The following is a 16,812-nucleotide window of genomic DNA, read 5'->3' on the forward strand; positions in this document are numbered from 1 at the left end:
AGATTGGTTCAACATCTGCAAATCAATCAATGTGATACGTTAATAAAAGAAAGAAGAACCATATGATCCTCTCAATAGATGCAGAAAAAGCATTTGACAAAGTACAGCATCCTTTCTTGATTAAAACTCTTCAGAGTGTAGTAGGATAGAGGGGAAGCCATCTATGAAAAACCCACAGCTGATATCACTCTCAATGGGGAAAAACTGAGAGCTTTCCCCCTAAGGTCAGGAACATAGCAGGGTTGTCCACTATCATCACTACTATTCAACATAGTACTAGAAGTCCTAGCCACAGCAATCAGACAACAAAAAGAAATGAAAGGCATCTGAATCGGCAAAGAAGAAGTCAAACTCTCACTCTTTGCAGATGATATGATACTTTATGTGGAAAACCCAAAAGACTCCACCCCAAAACTGCTAGAACTCATACAGGAATTTAGTAAAGTGGCAGGATATAAAATCAATGCACAGAAATGAGTGGCATTTCTATACACCACCAACAAGACAGAAGAAAGAAAATTAAGGAGTCGATCCCATTTACAGTTGCACCAAAACCATAAGATACTTAGGAATCAATCTAACCAGAGGCAAAGAATCTGTACTCAGAAAACTGTAAAATACTCATGAAAGAAATTGAGGAACACACAAAGAAATGGAAAAACGTTCCATGCTCATGAGCAATCTACACATTTAATGCAATCCCTATCAAAATACCATCAACTTTTTTCAAAGAAATGGAACAAATAATCCTAAAATTTGTATGGAACCAGAAAAGACCTTGAATAACAGGGGAATGTTGAAAAAGCAAAGCAAAGCTGGTGACATCACAATTCCGGACTTCAAGCTCTAATACAAAGCCATAATCATCAAGACAGTATGGTACTGACACAAAAACAGACACATAAATCAATGGAACAGAATAGAGAACCCAGAAATGGACCCTCAACTCTATGGTCAACTAATCTTCAACAAAGCAGGAAAGAATGTCCAATGGAAAAAAGACAGTCTCTTCAACAAATGGAAAATTTGGAAAATTGGGACAGCCACATGCAGAAGAATGAAACGACCATTTTCTTACACCACACACAAAGATAGACTCAAAACGGATGAAAGCCCTATATGTGAGACAGGAGTCCATCAAAATCCTAGAGGAGAACACAGGCAGCAACCTCTTCGAACTCAGCCACAGCAACTTCTTCCTAGAAACATCGCTGAAGGCAAGGGAAGAGCAAAAATGAACTATTGGGACTTCATCAAGATAAAAAGCTTTTGCACAGCAAAGGAAACAGTCAACAAAACCAAAAGACAACTGACAGAATGGGAGAAGATATTTGCAAATGACTATCAGATAAAGGGCTAGTATCCAAAATCTATAAAGAACTTATTAAACTCAACACCCAAAGAACAAAGAATCCAATCAAGAAATGGGCAGAAGACATGAACAGACATTTTTCCAAAGAAGACATCCAAATGGCCAACAGACACATGAAAAAGTGCTCAACATTGCTCGTCATCAGGAAAATCCAAATCAAAACCTCAATGAGATACCACCTCACACCAGTAAGAATGGCTAAAATTAACAAGTCAGGAAATGACAGATGTTGGCGGGGATACGGAGAAAGGGGAACCTGCCTACACTATTGGTGGGAATGCAAGTTGGTGCAGCCACTCTGGAAAACAGTATGGAGGTTCCTCAAAAAGTTGAAAATAGTTACCGTACGACCCAGGAATTGCACTACTGGGTATTTACCCCAAAGATACAAATGTAGGATCCGAAGGGGTACATGCACCCCAGTTTATAGCAGCAATGTCCACAATAGCCAAACTATGGAAAGAGCCAAGATGTCCATCAACAGATGAATGGATAAAGAAGATGTGGTATATATATACAATGGAATATTATGCAGCCATCAAAAAAAAAATAAAATCTTGCCATTTGCAATGATGTGGATGGAACTAGAGGGTATTATGCTAAGCAAAATAAGTCAATCAGAGAAAGACATATATCATATGATCTCACTGATATGAGGAATTCTTAATCTCAGGAAACAAACTGAGGGTTGCTGGAGTGGTGGGGGGTGGGAGGGATGGGGTGGCTGGGTGATAGACACTGGGGAGGGTTATGTGCTATGGTGAGCGATGTGAACTGTGTAGGACTGTTGAATCACAGACCTGTACCTCTGAAACAAATAATACATTACATGTTAAAAAAAAAAAAAAGATAGTAGGAAGGGAAAAATGAAGGCGGTGAAATCAGAGGGGGAGACAAACCATGAGAGACTATGGACTCTGAGAAACAAACTGAGGGTTCTAGAGGGGAGGGGTTGGGGGGATGGGTGAGCCTGGTGAGGGGTATTAAAGAGGGCACGTACTGAATGGAGCACTGGGTGTTATACACAAACAATGAATCATGGAACACTACATCAAAAACTAAGGATGTAATGTATGGTGATTAACATAATTAAATTTGAAAAATAAATGGGGGCGCCTGGGTGGCTCAGTCATTAAGCATCTGCCTTCGGCTCAGGTCATGATCCCAGGGTCCTGGGATCGAGCCCCGCATCGGGCTCCCTGCTCCGCGGGAAGCGTGCTTCTCCTTCTCCCACTCCCCCTGCTTGTGTTCCCTCTCTCGCTCTCTCTCTCTCTGTCAAATAAATAAATAAAATCTTTAAAAAAAAAAAAGAAAAAGAAAAAGAAATGAACAAAACCCCCCAAAATCATTTTTTGCAGGCTGCCTTGACTTTACCTATAGATCAGTGTCAAACTCAAAAAAAAAAAATCTATTTAGGCCATGAAGACATTTTAACTCTCAGAAAGATGTCAGGATAAATCTACCATAACGAAGATTTCAAGAAGTGGCTAATGTCATCTGGCAAAAGAAAGGATTGGCTGGGGAGTGGAGAGGTGGGAGAGGGACCTATGTTTTGTTACAAAACTGATTTGCATGAGGTATCCTAGTCCCTAATCAACTTTCCAAAATGGTACATGATCTTATGCCGCATCACTACCTCTCCTGTCATTATTCCTGGTGGAGTAAATAAGCTGTGAACTATAACCCACAAAGATGAGGGATCCTTTTCTCTCTGAAAACTCTGAGAAAGCGGTTATTCTGTCAGTCATTAAGAAAAAATAAGTCAACTCCATTACCAGCATTTGGTCAATCCTGACTATTTCTGCAGAGGCCTCTGGTGTGATTAAAAACAGAAAAAAATGTCAAACTAGATTTCTTAAGAACTTGTGCTAAGATGGTACTGTGATTCTTTTAAAAAATTTGTAAGTGGTTGTTATATTGGAGTCCTAAAAGTGTACACTGATTTTACATTATAAGCCACATCAAAAAAATCATTCTTCACAGGCAATTTTAAAAATAAAACTAAAAAAAATTTTAAACTCAGACTGCTCAATTTGTTGGAAGATGGGTTTTCCCTACATTGTAAACAATATCTATTATTTGCAATATCTATTGTTTAACTATCCTAGTTAATGCTTTCATCTTAAAACTCTATAAGTCGAGTAAAGCGTAGACTAGGCCCGAGGAATTCTTTTTAAAGTTATATTAATATTTAATATCTACTGATAGAATACAGGTATTTTTTTAAAAGCCCTGCTATAATGCAGAGCTATAAGTTTACGAATTAGGTGTAGACAATTGTTTGGTTAATAGTGACAGAGGCTAGGATAGAGGCTATGGGTAAGAGGTTCAAGTTTCCATGGTTTTCAGAGGAAAATGAACGGAATCTAGACATGTTTGTTCTATAGCTTAATAAATCAGCACAGCGTTCCGCAGTGTCTAGCCCAATAACATGAAGAGTGCAGTTCGGCACACTAATAGCAGGAGTGGGAGGGGGCGAAAAGTAACCACCACGGCCCAAGATACCAGGGCTAACTGAAAAGTCATCTTGACACTTCAGTCTACGTTTTGCGGGACTAGAAGCCTCCAGGACCACTCCATCGCGGCTGCCGCCTAGATGGGCCCAACCCAGAGCCAAACAGGCGCTCACCTGCGGGGCGACGGGGCGCATACCTGGCCGGCGGGGGGCGCCCATGTCCCCTCTCCCCACCCGGGCGGATCTGCCCTCCTCCGCCCTTTTTCGCCACCATCTCCACCCCTTTCCCATCCATCTGCATTGAACCAAGGGCAGGGACTGGGGAGGACGAACAGAGTACGGTGAGGAAAACCATTCCCGCAACCCGCCGCACTACTTCCCCCCACCCCACAGCGGGTGCAAAGCCACACCGCCTCTCCTACGCCTCATGTCTCTGGTACAAGGTATGCGACACTTAAAAAAATGTTTTTAATTGCTTTTAAGCACAAGTCACTTCCCCGCTCCCTTCCGCCCCTCACCTTCACGAAAGCAATCGGGGTTGTGGTACCTTCGATATCTAACAGGATCACAGTGACTTCGGCGGGCACGGAAAGCACGACCATTTCCCTACCGGATGCAACTACCGGAATCGGCCTACTGGAAGGAAGGGCGGAGGGCGGCGCACACTGCGCCCCCAGCACAGTCCTGGGCTTCCGACAGCCCCGCAAGAACCTCCCACCCGGCAGCCGCGTGCGTCCCGCAGCACGAGGAACAGGGCCACCTCCGCGCCCCTGAAGGTGGATAAGACGGCCGCACAGGCGCCCTGAACTACCTAGCTGCCTAGGGCCGGAGGCCGAGACCACGTGGGCAGGGAAAAGGGGCGGCCTTCGCGGAGTTCCGAGGGGGTGGGGGGAGGTAAAGGCGTCGACGCCGATTGGCCACCAGAGAGCCTCGAACCCGATCCGTCAAAATGGGCCTCGCGTGGGCGGGAACAAAGAAGCGAACGCGGGAGCCGGGTGCGCGGGCGCGCGCGCCCTCTCCGCAGACTGGTTGAGCGAGCGGGAGAGGCCCGGGGCACGTGCAGACGGGAGCCCCGCGAGTGGCGCGCCGGGGATGTGAGTGCCCCTTGCCCTCTACGGCACCTAGCCCCCTCCCCGCCCACTGCCTCCGCTTTTGCATATTTACAGTAACCTGATCGGGCTCGCGCCCCTCCTCCCGTCCTCAGCCAGCAAAAGAGGCCGTGCCGGGACTGGTTTGCCTGACTGCGTTGGCCCGGGCTCCGGCCGATCGGTTAGGGAGGCCCGCCGCCCCTCCTCGGCCCGCGCGCCTGCCGCGGTAGCGGAAGAGGCACCCGCGCCGCGCCGCTGCCCGGAGGGGCCGCCGCGCGCCCGCTTCCTGTTCGGCTGGTTCCAGCCAGCTCGAGGACAAAACACGCGTGCGCGCGGCAGACGGGCGGGCGGGTGCGCTCGCTGTCTCAGCCGCCGGCGCCGGGCGCAGTCCACCTTTTTCCGGAGCACCCCGGCCACGGTGCTAATCGATAGCAGCAGCCGCCACCGCAGCAGTCCGCACTGGGGGACCGAGGGCTTTGGAAAAAGGCGGGGTTGACGGCTCTTTGCTAGGAGTGGGCTGGACCGGACGCCAGAGACAAAGGCTCTCAAGACAAGAGGGACTGTGGCCCTGCGACGGCGCTGCTCGGGATTTTTGACCCCAGGACTTTTCGCCCCTTCGTTTTTCTCTTCTGACGCTTCTCTCATCTTAAGCCCGCGTCCCCTCACCCACGACCTCGCTCCTCACCGGGAGGGCCGCGATGGAGGTCCCGCCCCGGCTTTCCCATGTGCCGCCGCCATTGTTCCCCTCCGCTCCCGCTACTTTAGCCTCCCGCAGCCTTTCCCATTGGCGGCCGCGGCCGCCGCGGCAGCTCGCCCCGCTCCTCCCTTCGCTCGCTCCCAGCTCCGCCCGGCAGGGGGCGCGCCGGGCCCAGCGCCACGTCACCGCCCAGCAGCCCTCCCGATTGGCGGGCGGGGCGGCTATAAAGGGAGGGCGCAGGCGGCGCCCGGATCTCTTCCGCCGCCATTTTAAATCCAGCTCCATACAACGCTCCGCCGCCGCTGCTGCCGCGACCCGGACTGCGCGCCAGCACCACACGGCCGACAACTCCGCCACCATGGAGGATATGAACGAGTACAGCAACATAGAGGAATTCGCAGAGGGATCCAAGATCAACGCGAGCAAGAATCAGCAGGATGACGGGTACCGCACGCTTCTCCTCTCTTCCCCCTCCCCCAGCGCGCCGCACGCGCCCTTCATCCCTCGGGAGCCGCGTGCTGCCCCGGTTCTTGCCCCGGGTCGATTCCCCGCGTGCCCGCTGGGCCGCACTAGCTTGGAGGGAAGAGGAAAGTAGGAGACGGAGGGGGTGCCTCGAGAGGCCCGCGGAAGGTGGGGGAAGGGCGGAGGAGTTGGAGGAGGAGGGCGGCGGCGTCTATGTCCCGAGTGCGCAGGCGCCGCGTGGGGCCCGAGGGGGAGGGGCCGGCCTCGCTGCGCCACATGCTGCAGCTGCCGCCGCCTTTTTATTGTGTCTGTGTTAGGGCCCCCCGCACAGTTTTACTGGGGAGAGTTTAGGGAATTCTTAGTTTGGGAATCAGTGTGTGACTGGTACCCGGATCCCCAGAACGCGTTATGAGTTTTTTAGGTGTAACATAGCCTTGACAGCTGTGGAAGGGGGTGGACCGAAGTTGTGAGGGATCGGGTTAGGAAGTTGGATTTCTAATACTAAATCAATGTAGAACTAACTTGGTTGGCCTCGCTTAAATTTCGTATTATGCAGTATGGTGAGCAAAATGTCCACTGTTTCGAATAAGTGACCTCGATGGAATTTGGGGGGATTTGTGGTCTTTTGTTTATATGTGATGTGTATACACGGATTGAATTACTTGCATATACGGCTAAACGCCCCCCCCCCAGTTATTTCGTAGTTAAACATAATTCCAGAACTGAAGTAATCCTTGAGGTGCTGCTAATCTTTTTTTTAAAAAATAACTTTATTTCTAGTAAAATGTTTATTGGAGGCTTGAGCTGGGATACAAGCAAGAAAGATCTGACTGAATATTTGTCTCGATTTGGGGAAGTTGTAGACTGTACAATTAAAACAGATCCAGTGACTGGAAGATCAAGAGGATTTGGATTTGTGCTTTTCAAAGATGCTGCTAGTGTTGATAAGGTAGGAGCAGGTACTTTGCATTGTGCTGCTTCTGTGTGCTTTTTTTGCAAGTTGGGGGTTTGATTGTATGTTGTCAAATTAAATACATTTGTCTTCTAGGTTTTGGAACTGAAAGAACACAAATTGGATGGCAAATTGATAGACCCCAAAAGGGCCAAAGCTTTAAAAGGGAAAGAACCTCCCAAAAAGGTTTTTGTGGGTGGATTGAGCCCAGATACTTCTGAAGAACAAATTAAAGAATATTTTGGAGCCTTTGGAGAGGTGCGCTGTGTGATTATGTTTATATGTGTTTCATACTTGGCGTGTTTATGTAATGTTAATCCCCAGCTTTTTACAGAACAAATTGATTTGTCAGGTGAGGAAGAAGTTAAATTAACTGTTCAGGTCCCTTCTAGTCACTGTACCTTAATTGCTGTTTTTTCTGCCCTGTGATGGAAATAAACATCTTAATTTACTTTGGCCAAAACACAGGTGCTTTGGGGTGGTCAGTGTTTGGACTTGACTAGTGGCATCTGTTAGGTACAAAATAATACTAAGTTTTGTTCTCTGCTTCACAGATGAACCTTTGTGGTGCGATGTTGATAATAAAATATGAGTTTTTATACAGAAGCAATCTGACTATAGTAATGTGCAGCATGTTATATTGACGCTTGAAGGGGACCGGGGACCTTTGGTGTTGTAATACCTTCTGGTAGTTTTTATCATTGCTGGATGATCTCGAGTGTGCTTCTTGGTTTCAGATTGAAAATATTGAACTTCCCATGGATACAAAAACAAATGAAAGAAGAGGATTTTGTTTTATCACATATACAGACGAAGAGCCAGTAAAGAAATTGTTAGAAAGCCGATACCATCAAATTGGTTCTGGGAAGGTAAAGCCATTTTGCTCTTATTAAATGAAAATTTTAAGGTGGTTTTCTTCAGACGAGATTTCTCAGTTTGTTTTGAGAAGAATAAAATGGCTTGACATTTCAGTAAAAAAGGTGTTTTAATGTGTTTATAGTGTGAAATCAAAGTTGCACAACCCAAAGAGGTATACAGGCAGCAACAGCAACAACAAAAGGGAGGACGAGGTGCTGCAGCTGGTGGACGAGGTGGTACTAGGGGTCGTGGACGAGGTGAGGCTTCATTCTTTGGAACTTAATCCTTTGAAAATGACCCCTTGGTTTAAGCTATAAACTGCTAAATAGGAATAAGCCCATGAGAAAGTAAAGCCAGATTTTCAACATAAAAAATGCTCAAGTTAGTGGATGGGTTTTGGTTACTTAGTTTACTGGTTTCACCTCTTCGAAGAATGGTCCCTCTGACAGTGTCCTTTTTTAATGGGAAAATAATGCCAATTTAATGTAGTTATGATTACATGAAAACACCATGGCATGCTGGGTTTTGGGGGACAGGAGTTCTTGTTTTAAAACTAAACAGCCTACTTGTCTTCACCTTTGTTCTGATTTTTCCATTAAATTTAGGAAACTTGATAATTGGCAAACAAATTGGACTTTCTGCCCCTTTTTGACAACTGGAAAAATAACTTTCTCAAATGACTATATAGATGTTTATTCCACTTGTTTAAGATTTTCAGAGTGAGAGACAGGAACACAACATTTTGTGTTAGGATTGGGGACCGACCAGAAGTTGTTATCTAACAATCATTGTGCATTGTTTCAGGTCAGGGCCAAAACTGGAACCAAGGATTTAATAACTATTATGATCAAGGATATGGAAATTACAATAGTGCCTATGGTGGTGATCAAAACTATAGTGGCTATGGCGGCTATGATTATACTGGGTATAACTATGGGAACTATGGATATGGACAGGGATATGCAGACTACAGTGGTAAGAATATTTAACTTAATTTCATAAACCAATGGTATTAAAATTCCATGTTAAAAGTACAATCCCATTCTGAAATTGTTTGTGTGTGGGTTTTCCGTTCTTGAAGTGTTGGAGTTAAGCTTTTAGGCATTTGATCGTTACCGGGTGATTATACTAATGTAAAAATTTGGGTGGTTAGAAATGTTCTAGAATATGTGATACATGACTAGTTTATAATGCCTATTTAAGATATCTGATAATTTTAACATTTGGCATTCAGAGTTGTACATGTTTAATGGCTTTATAAAGTACTTATAATGAAACCATTTTGTAGAAAACTATCTTAATATAATTTTTGTGTGTTTCCAAACTAGGCCAACAGAGCACTTATGGCAAGGCGTCTCGAGGGGGTGGCAATCACCAAAACAATTACCAGCCATACTAAAGGAGGATGTTGGAGAAAACAGGTGTGTGTACGAGTACAAGAAACCAGTGGAAATGTCTAATTTAATTTAAAGATCAATAGACAAATGAAAAATAAGTAAAAACAATATTACGTAGTCTGTTTTTACTAAATTGTTAACTTTTTAATTGCTTTATGAGCCTGTTTTGCCTAAAGTGTCTATAGATCTTTAACTTTAAAGTCTTATCTCACTTTCTTTAGTACTACAGAAAAACTTAAGAGTTTTTCTGTTTGCTTTGTGTACCAGGTGGTCTAGAGGAATAATTAAACTTTTTTAGAACTATTAACAGGTAAAGTACTGAAATGGGTACAACTTAAGGAAAACAAGAATGTTGTCTTCTAACTCTGACATTATACCTTGTTTGTACCCGCCAGCGGGAACTTCATTGCAGGCCGTGTGTCACCCTGACCACGTCTATCTCTGGGGGTCGCACGTTGCGGGCAGAGCGCAAGGCATACACCAGAAAACGCTGTCCTGTGGTATGGTCTCTTCCAACTTCATGTACCAGCGTAAAGATTAAAGTGGAAAACTTCAGACTTTGGCTTCTTTTTTAATCTTTTTGAAGATTAAGTGTCTAAACTTAACTTAAATGGTTTTTTACAGGAGTTAAAGTACATAAATGCCTTTTTACAGCTTAATCATTTTGGTCTTCTGTTTAGTGTTGTATTTCAATTGTGGAGCCTCATTTTAAGTGTTCATTCTTTAAGATTTAATGCTTGCTTTTTCTTTTTATAGCTAATAGTGAAATCTACAAACCAAAACAAGAACTTTAAAATCTGGGATATAAATTAAAGATCATATGCACACAGAAATTTGTTGTCTTACAATATAATAAGCCTATTAGAAATCCATTTTTGTAAGAGCGTTTTTTTGGCTTACTAGAGATATTTCTAGTAGACCTTAATCTAGCACAGTTCAACCTGTGAATATGGGAAGATTGCATTCCCCAATTCCTTAACTAAATTTAAATTTAGTATCATTTGGGAACTCCAGGGTGAATTTATTAATGACCCAAATTACATTTTGCCATTGAACATGCATGTGATCTTTAATTATTGAAGAAAAGAATAAATTGAGGACTTAAAACAATTCATGAAAATGGACCTTTGAAAGCTTTCAGAGTTGCACAAATCTAATTGCTATTTTGTTTTTGTTTTTAGGAGGAGATTGCTAAAGTTAACCCATCTTGCAGGACGACATTGAAGATTGGTCTTCTGTTGATCTAAGATTATTTTGTAAAAGACTTTCTAGTGTACAAGACACAACTGTGTCCAACTGTATATAGCTGCCAATTAGTTTTCTTTGTTTTTACTTTGTCTTTTGCTATCTGTGTTATGACTCGATGTGGATTTGTGTTTATACAAATTTTATTTGTATGATTCCATGTTAAACCTCAAATAAATGCTTCCTTATGTGATTGTTTTTCTGCGTCAGGTACTAAATAGCTCTGTAAAAGTGTAATTTAAAATAAGCAATAATTAAGGCACAGTTTATTTTGTAGGGAGTATTGGTCCATAGGGAGAAACTGTGGTCCTTTATGAATAGCCAGCTACAGTGTCCCCCTGTTCCCCATTTTTGTTAGATGTATACTATCTAAGGCTTCGTTTCCCTGCTAAATGAGGTTTCTATCACACCTTTAACGTTTCTTTTCTGTATATCTGGAGACCTTGTCCTAGGGTTGTCATTAGTGGAAGCTTTCTAGCAGACCATGAATCTTCTGGACTATGTCTTGGAAAAGTGCACCTTTCTGGCACAAAGCATGTTGGTAGCTCCTTTGATGAATAGAAAAGATTGTGCTTTGTTCCTGTCTCTGGGAAGCCATTTATTAAAGATAGACTAAATCAGAATCAGCGGTCTGCTAGAAAGAGCTTTGGCTAATCATAATACCATGACTTTGTTTTCTTGATTAAAATGTCCAGATATACCCAGGGAAAAGGCCCTGTTAAACTGTGTATAGGAGCTACAGTTTAAAACAGTTAAATTTTAACAAGCATTTTGGCAGATAGGTATGAGGTTAAAATTTGAGCAAAAGTTAGATTGAGGTATTTGAAGTAGTGGCTGAGGGAATTAGTTGTCTTCTGTTGGTATTGTCACAGCAAGCACCAAACTGAACAAAATGTTTTCTATTGGGGCATTTTTAGGAAGCTATATTGGGTGTTAACTGTTAATGTGATGTGAGTTCTTAGAAAAAGTCATGGTAGTAGATTTCATCATTTTTAATGCATTAGTGCATGAGCTGGGTAGTTAAGCATACCCAGATTCGGACATAGGAAGGAGTAGTAGGGAAAAGAATACTTTAAATTTTATGTATGTCAGTGCAAATCTAAGTGACCAAGTCATTAAAATATCTTCCTGGTGCATCAGAAAGCAGTTTTAGCCCTAGATTTGGGAGAATTTCCTGGGTAAACTCAAGTTTTGAATTTTACATTCAGTGTAATTGGATTTAAGGTTTTGAAGTTTTGTGTTCTGTGGTTCCACATTACCCTCTAGGATTGGCATAGGTGTTCACATGCAGAGTAGTTCACTTCACCTTCAACCAAATGTAAATTTTTTTATGCTGTTGAACCTGCCTTTTGTTTATTTGGTGCCTGCAACTTTCTTTGTTGAATGATGTTTGTACTTGCTGGCTATCAAGTTACAATGCACTTGGCCTCCTTTTGCTCCTGTTTTGCTATTTGACCTTAAACCTAGGCCAAGTACCAATGTTGGTTATTGCAAGGGACTGTTTATTATTTCAACATGCAACCTTAGGGAACAAGGGAGATTTTCATTTTAAGTTGTTGTCAAAATCTGTAGGCGCAGTGTCTTCTAAGGCAGTGAATCCTGTTCAAATTTATGATTAGGTGAGAAGTTGACATTGAGATTGTCCTTTCCCTGATCAAAAATGAATAAAGGCTTTTTAAACAAAATCCAAACTTTTCAATCAAGTCTTGATATATATGACTTTGAAGAAATACACTACATCTAGAGATTATTGTCTGAGATGTATGAAGAACTGAAAGTAAGAATGCATTTTTTTTCCCCAAAGGGCTTTGGACTTAATTTAAAGACTTAATCTGAATTTAGATTTTAGGCTCTATGAGTGCCAACTGATGTAAATTTTAAATACAGCAAGGCTAAGCTGTAGGACTTCATTTGGATGAACGATAGTTACCAAGGTGTCATCCTGAAGTATTCATTTAGAACTAAGTAATTTGACAAATTAATTGGAGGCGAGAGGGTGGAGATTCTGAGGTCCTGTGTATCTGAGCCTGTGTATCTTGTTAAATGTGCTTCCTGAATGGTTTTGACTGAGTTCTGTGTGGTGTTACTCATAATAGAAACGTTTATTCTGCAGTCTCATAGTTATGTTTGTAAGATTAAGACTAAGATGTCTGTTGGGATACTAACGTGGATAAGCAGAGCTTTTATTCCATTCCCTGATGGTGACAGGGACTGGATTTTTGCTAATTGTAAATTTTAATACTTAATTTTTAATATCTGAAAATTTAATCACTACCCATTACCAGGACTTTTTGCTAGGATGTCAACCACAGGATGCTAAGTTTCACTGATTAAAAGTGATTCAAGGACACTGCAGGTGTACTGCAATTTTTTTGTTAACCTCTTCTATGAAGTCATTTGAAAATACTGTCATAAAAATATGGGTTGTTTTAGGGTTAGTTGGGGTTTTGTATTTTTGTCTCGAAATAGTTTAATTGGATGTGGAATTTTAACGAATTTTGGTGGAATGGCAAAAAATAAAAATTCACCTTTGACTTCTCAACCACTGCTTTTTATAAACTAGGGTAGAGCATAGTGCATTCCTGGGGTTACAGGGTGATATACATTCTGAAGACTTGATTTATGTTTAAGTGGCAGCTTAATCTGGTTTTATTCTTTCAGTACTCATTTAAGAGGTGTACCCCTTGGGCACCTGGTTGGCTTAGTGGAGCATGTGCCTTGATCTTGGAGTTTTAAGTTTGAGCCCAATGTTGGGTATAAAGATTACTTTTGGACAATCTTCAAAAAAAAAGATGTACCTCCATTTGGGGGGAGGTATATCCATCTCAGAGGGTGTTGGGACTGACTTGTAGTTTGAAAAAGGGTATTCAGTGTACTCCCGATTTGTTACTTTAAATGTAGAAATTTCAAATAACAATGTTTTAAGGTTTGGGTTTGTCAAAGGCCAACACAAATGAGAAGTATGCGAGAAACACTATCTTGCAGACAAGTTTCCTTATGCTACTGTAGTGGTTATCTCTTGATAATCTAACCAAAAAGGAATTCTGACCAAAAAAAAGAAAAGATGCATGTCTATACATAAATATTTTAAGTGTAGTTTCAGAGAAATTACATCTTTGAAAGCCACCTAGTTTAAAAGGCTCTTGAGGTTGTTGGCTTTTATGGTAACTGACTAAAATGTACTGAATTTGCTATCTTTCATGAAATTGCAGGTAGAGGTTTCTTCAGATGTCCTCTACTTGGGTGTTTGTGTGTTGGCTGGTCAACACTCATAGAGAGTGATTGCTTTAGAAGACAGGAGTGACCAACCCCACAAAAGGCCCTAGGGCAAAAATTTGATTAATCCCCTGGTTTTTCCAATTGGAGAAATTAGTTAATTGGAAATACCAACTCAACAGCATTTTGAAATCTTCAATATCTGGCACCTTAAGCATCTCTTGAGTCTTAGATTTTGAACAGAAGCTTTTGTCACTTCCAGGAAGATTGGTCCGCAGTCTTTAATACAATTAATTTGTAAGTGCTGAGATCTTTGTTGGCAAGTAAGATTTTTGTTACAATTGACTTTTTCCTCTAATGAAACTGGAGTCTTGATAGTCTGCAGCAAACCATTCTCATGAGAGATCTGTCCTATGGGATTATTTAATTGTCTTAAACCATGAGACAGTTGGAACAGGACATAAGTTTTCCATAGGTGTTGCAAGTAGAGGGATGAAAGAACAGTGATAGTGGGGGCTAAATGGCATTTTAGGGTAGTTCCAACATTTTTCATTACCAGGACACCCTTTAAATACATTGTCTCACAGACTCGTGGCGGGGGGGGGGGGGGGGGGGTTTTTTTTTTTTTTTTTTTTTTTTTCTGTTTTTTTTTTTTTTTTTTTTGAGAGCAGGGGAAGGGCAGAGGGAGAGAGCGAGAATCTCAAGCAAGCTTCACGCCCTGCCCAGAGCCTGATGGGGGGCTCGATCTCACAACTCTGAGATCATGACCTGAGCCAAAATCAAGAGTCGGATGCCTAAGTGACTTGAGCCACCCACGTGCCCCTGAACTGTGTTTTGAATGGCTATATACTTACCAAATATATTGCTCATTATGTGATGACGTTTCTATTAAGGTACATAGGGCATCTGGCTGGCTCAGTCGGTAGCGCATGCAACTCTTGATCTTAGGATTCTAAGTTCGAGCCCCATGTTGGGTGTAGAGATTACTTTAAAAAAAAAAAGCATATAGCTGTCAGAATTCTCCACAGTGATAATTGGCATCATACCATCAACTACAATACCAGCTAAAAGCAAAGAAACAATACTTTCATTAGCTTGTGCAGATTTTTAAAAACACATGATTTCTATCAGACTTCTAAAATACTGAAAATAAGTCTTAAGAATTTTCATTACTGCTTTCTAGGACTTTAGCACTACACTGACCACATCATTGGGAATAAGGAAAAAGAAAATGCATTTTTGAGTATGTATTTCATATTCCGGGGAAAGTGATTTTAAAGTACCTGCAGTATGAATACAATTGAAATTCCTTTTTTAATTTTTTTAAGATTTTATTTGACAGAGCGAGAGAGCACAAGCAGGGAGAGTGGTAGAGGGAGAGGGAGAAGCAGGCTCCCCCACTGAGCAGGGAGCCCGATGCAGCTCAATTTGGGGCTCAATCCCAGGCCCCTGAACTGAAGGCAGATGCTTGATCGACTGAGCCCCCAGGTGCCCCAATTTAAATTTGTTTAAATCCTGCTTTTGAACGACTTAATCAGAAACAGACCTCCAAATTATACCTTTGATGTCATTTGAAATATATACTCCTATGTTTTTCATGTATGTATTCTTTAGTTACATTCCATGTAAACTAGGATTTAGAGCCTGTCAAAACTAAGAAAAACTTCACCCTGGCCTAGGTCTTCCCTTATTCTTTTAATTAAAGTTATTTTAATTGCTATTATCATGATGTTTTAGAACACTAAGATACAGACATCAAAAGGATTTTTATTTTTCTTCTATTCCCCATCCAACACAGTGACAAATTCGGGGACATCATCTCACTTCCCGTTCTCTGCTGACAGTGGGATTCTTTATTTATTTTATTATCTTGACCCCCAAGAGAGGAGGGTCTTGGTGTTAGTGGCAGGTGCAGAAATTTGCCACTGACCCATAGCTAAGAGCCACAGTACTACAGGCGAGTGTTGTTTAATCTGAATCTTTTTAAATTCTCCTGGGTATAAATATTTGCCCCTTGATGAAATCATCCTCTTACTTATTAAGGCCACCAGGGGGCAAATTTCACTCCTCTGCTTTTAACAGAAACAGGCAGACACTCAGCCAGGAAATACACAGGCATTAATTACTGTTCTCTTGGCAATTCTGGAAAAGGTATGCAAATTTTTAGTATAACTTGGTTAAGAACAATGGTCAGAGTTTATTAACTCCAGTTGTTGCCATGAGAAAAGAAAATGTCTTACATGAAGATGTCAGTTCTTAAATTATTCCATAAAATGCTCCTAAGATCATTACTGTTTTTTAATTTAGCAGTACATATTCATATTTCCATGCATTAGCATGTTCCTCACAATAGGGTAAGAATATGTACTCAGGTATACACCTATATTAGATAAAATTTTCATTAGACATTTTTTCAAAAAGTATTTAATACTTGATTCTGTTTTCACCAACTATGGCCTAAGTAATTCAAATTAATCCTTCTGAACACAAACAGGATGAAATATCTTTTTAAGTCTTCTTAAAAGAACTAAAAGCTAAAAATATAATGAAAAGCTCACCTGGCTAAAATTTAGAGAAGGTCAAAACCTAGAGAGTAAGCCTGGCATTCAAAGTTGGGTTTGATGGCCTTACCAGACAAAGGGCACAGAAGTCAAAAGCCTAGGCCACCCCCAGGTGGAAACTCTGATACCCCAATCACCCCCATTAAACTAAGGGCTTCCAAAAGACCTGAGAACCCAGTTTCCTCACCTGGGTAGTTAAGGGAACCTTAATCTCAGAATTTAGATTAAGATAGTTCTAGTCATGTAAGGGGCCTCAAGTGCCTGGAAAAAGCAAATGAAAATCATTTCTTCACCCTAGATTTCTGATGGTTTCCATGAATGTTTTTCAAACATAATGACCGATTCATAATAAATTAAAATCCACCATGAGTGAGAATCAACACAATGAACAAACCCAGAAGATACCAGGTCTCCTTGCTTACTACATTGAAATAAAATATAAGCTTGAAAATACCTCAGGGAAGAGGAAACTATTAAAGCAACACAGTAGATCTGATAAAGAATCAAAC

At 41.8% G+C, this 16,812-nt stretch overlaps 2 protein-coding genes across 9 annotated transcripts in view; one reads left to right on the top strand and one right to left on the bottom strand.

Annotated features, from left to right (window-relative positions):
* The window catches only part of ENOPH1 (enolase-phosphatase 1), a 40,261-nt gene extending 35,114 nt beyond the window's left edge, over positions 1-5,147 (bottom strand). For 2 of the 4 annotated variants that reach the window (XM_035004678.1, XM_035004679.1), the window contains exon 1: positions 4,375-4,452. Coding sequence is in view for 2 of the 4 variants with exons in the window: in XM_035004677.1 (XP_034860568.1) it covers positions 4,346-4,429 (84 nt within the window). In the remaining 2 variants the exon portion in view is untranslated. Of the gene's footprint in view, positions 1-4,345 lie in introns of all 4 variants that reach the window. The other 2 variants (XM_035004676.1, XM_035004677.1) reach the window with 2 other exon arrangements.
* An 86-nt stretch (positions 5,148-5,233) lies between these two features.
* Positions 5,234-13,068, top strand: HNRNPDL (heterogeneous nuclear ribonucleoprotein D like). 5 transcript variants are annotated; one of them, XR_004679184.1, is made up of 9 exons: positions 5,234-6,056; positions 6,855-7,023; positions 7,123-7,284; positions 7,764-7,895; positions 8,027-8,141; positions 8,689-8,859; positions 9,213-9,305; positions 9,677-9,781; positions 10,463-13,068. XR_004679184.1 is itself a non-coding variant. In XM_035004674.1 (8 exons), the coding sequence occupies exons 1-7, from the start codon at positions 5,614-5,616 to the stop codon at positions 9,281-9,283; spliced, it is 1,263 nt and encodes a 420-aa protein (XP_034860565.1). In that variant the 5' UTR covers positions 5,234-5,613; the 3' UTR covers positions 9,284-9,305; positions 9,677-13,068. The 5 variants fall into 5 exon arrangements, 3 of the variants coding, with proteins under 3 accessions (XP_034860565.1, XP_034860566.1, XP_034860564.1); XR_004679183.1 differs by having other exon boundaries at positions 9,213-9,781; XM_035004674.1 differs by having other exon boundaries at positions 9,677-13,068.
* The last annotated feature ends 3,744 nt before the right edge of the window (positions 13,069-16,812 follow it).

This window comes from Mirounga leonina, unplaced genomic scaffold, assembly GCF_011800145.1.
Source record: "Mirounga leonina isolate KUSES-001 unplaced genomic scaffold, KU_Mleo_1.0 Mir_129, whole genome shotgun sequence".
In the NCBI taxonomy this organism is placed as follows: Eukaryota; Metazoa; Chordata; class Mammalia; order Carnivora; family Phocidae; genus Mirounga; species Mirounga leonina.